Below are 2,198 nucleotides of genomic sequence, written 5' to 3' on the forward strand. Positions count from 1 at the left end.
AGCAGGAGAAAGAGTCCTTACCTGACTGCCCCCATGTTCCGTGTGGATGTAACGCGGCATTGGGAATCTAGTCTGCAAGATTTCCTGGGCATCATCCAGAGGGGCTTGCAGTAGGTGCTTGAAGTTTTCATATTCAGGCATGTCCTGGTAACCAGCTTTCTGCCACTGTGCAATAGTCTATTGACAGGACAGGGAGGAAATGAAAAAAGAATAGACATGTCTGCAAGCCTCCCCTTTTTAACCTGCACATCTTAAGCCAACAGAAGACTACATGACTTCTGTTTACCGAGCGGAGGGCGAATGCATGCTGTCACTACTCTGGCAATATCATTATTTAGTTTCTGTCCCTGAATTCAAGAACAGGCACTCAGCACAAAAGCTGGCAGCAGTCTGTGCAGTGCAAGAGCAATGAAAGATTAAAAGCAATCTTCGAGCCTTTATATTTCGGCCTGCTCCAACACAGAAACACAAAGCATTTATAAACGGCTGACATTTTTAATCTGAGTTGAAGCAGCCATTGCCTTACAGTATTTTCAAGGTACCTAACACACAATGTTATTATTCTAGAGTGGGCTTTACAAGCAGCTTATTTTGTACCAAGAGTGATGCTGTCTGCGAGCATGGCAGGAGGAAGGGAGTGCAAACAGAGAAGGAGAACATGTTTCACTGTACCTCACCAAGGTATATAACTATCTGGAAGAAAGTATCCATCAGTAGGATTCTGTCAGGAAGAATACTGCTGCTGTCCAAAAGCACTGGCTGGGGAAAATAAAGAAGAAAGTCAGGCACCACTAAGCCCTCAGAACTGTATTAACCTTTATGGTTGGCCAAACAGCTTGCTCAGCCCTGCCAGTATGGACAGGACTGCAGCAGTGGCTGCTCAGGCCATGTGAACGCCTAGCAGAGCACTGTCAGGCTGCTGCAGCACCACAGAAGAAGCAGCAGGTTATCAGCCACTGTGTGAAGCGCAGGATACCGGAGAGCAATTTCTACAGCTATCCACGTCTCATTTGAAATGATCTTGGACAAAAAGTACCTCAAGAGTAACAAGGAGTAACGTGAACTCTGGCAAACACTGCCAAGAAGGTTTCAAAGTCTTACTCCAGCAGCTCCAGCACTTCTTTCCTGCCGGACACACTCCTTTCAAGGACCCTGTCAGTATGACGGAGTCTGTGTCTGTCCGCAGCAGGTGGGGGGTTGGGAAGGTTGTTTTTGGCAGGGCTTTTTGGTAATTCGAGGGTTTTTTTAAATCAAAGCTGTTAGCATACTGAAAACACAATTCATATTTTACATTGCTCCGTCTCATTCTTTAATAATTACCTTGATTAAAAAAATACATAGGGGCCTCTTTGCTGAAATATTGTTAACTCTGACTGAATACTCATTATTTTGGACTGATCCACCTCTTCCTGTTATACAGGAACTTACCTCAGGAGGTCCATGGAAAGAATAAGCATAAAGGATGGGTTGTATCATAATGAGAGACTGGGTCAGATCTTGCCTAGCAAAGTGGTGACGGTAATAAGAAGATTCATCTGGACTGTTATTGAAGACCTGCAGGAATGGGGAGCGTCGCAGATGGAACATGAACTACACCAGAAAGATGAATGGAAGAGGAATGTCAGGAAGTTGCCAAAACTTCTGCAGCCAAGTCCAGTCTTCCCAAACAGGAAATTCTTTAGAAAAACAGTCTACCCCTTTTTAACTCCTCAGTGTTCTTCCCTTATCAGTCATTTGTAGCACTGGACCAGCCCACCAAATTAAAAAAGCATCTGTTCCTCCCCTCTTGAATCTGATAAATGACAAGATGTTTTATCATCACTCACCCTTGCACACTTTTCCCCACAACCGTGGGAACTGAAGTTCTTACCTGGGGATACAAAGAAAATGATTCTGACAATCTGAAGGAGTTGGGATCATCTTTGTTGTATTGTCCAAATTTCTGACACTGTTCAAAGCAAAATGGATACTTTGGTTACATCTCTCTCTTTTTTTTCTATTTTTTAAAATTTCTTTTAGAATTAACACTTTTTTTTTTTGGAAGCATGTTGTTTTCAAACAGAGCAACCAAGGCATGAACGTGCAGTAACAAGTAATATAAAATTTGCAGGCTAATTTCTTTAAGTCAGTGGTTTCTGTATCTTACTGGAATGAGAACGATGATTCGATCTATATATCTATTTTTATATTTATATTAA

General features: G+C 42.4%; 1 protein-coding gene across 1 annotated transcript in view; it reads right to left on the reverse strand.

Annotated features, from left to right (window-relative positions):
• The window catches only part of LOC104492607 (protein transport protein Sec23A-like), a gene marked incomplete at its 5' end in the record, with an annotated part of 4,341 nt that extends 2,393 nt beyond the window's left edge, over positions 1-1,948 (reverse strand). The window contains 4 exons of the mRNA XM_010135190.1: positions 22-177; positions 673-759; positions 1,429-1,590; positions 1,871-1,948. Of these exons, the coding sequence (XP_010133492.1) occupies positions 22-177; positions 673-759; positions 1,429-1,590; positions 1,871-1,948 (483 nt within the window). The remainder of the gene's footprint in view (positions 1-21; positions 178-672; positions 760-1,428; positions 1,591-1,870) is intronic.
• Positions 1,949-2,198: the final 250 nt, after the last annotated feature.

Source organism: Buceros rhinoceros, unplaced genomic scaffold, assembly GCF_000710305.1.
Source record: "Buceros rhinoceros silvestris isolate BGI_N320 unplaced genomic scaffold, ASM71030v1 scaffold27784, whole genome shotgun sequence".
NCBI lineage: Eukaryota > Metazoa > Chordata > Aves > Bucerotiformes > Bucerotidae > Buceros > Buceros rhinoceros.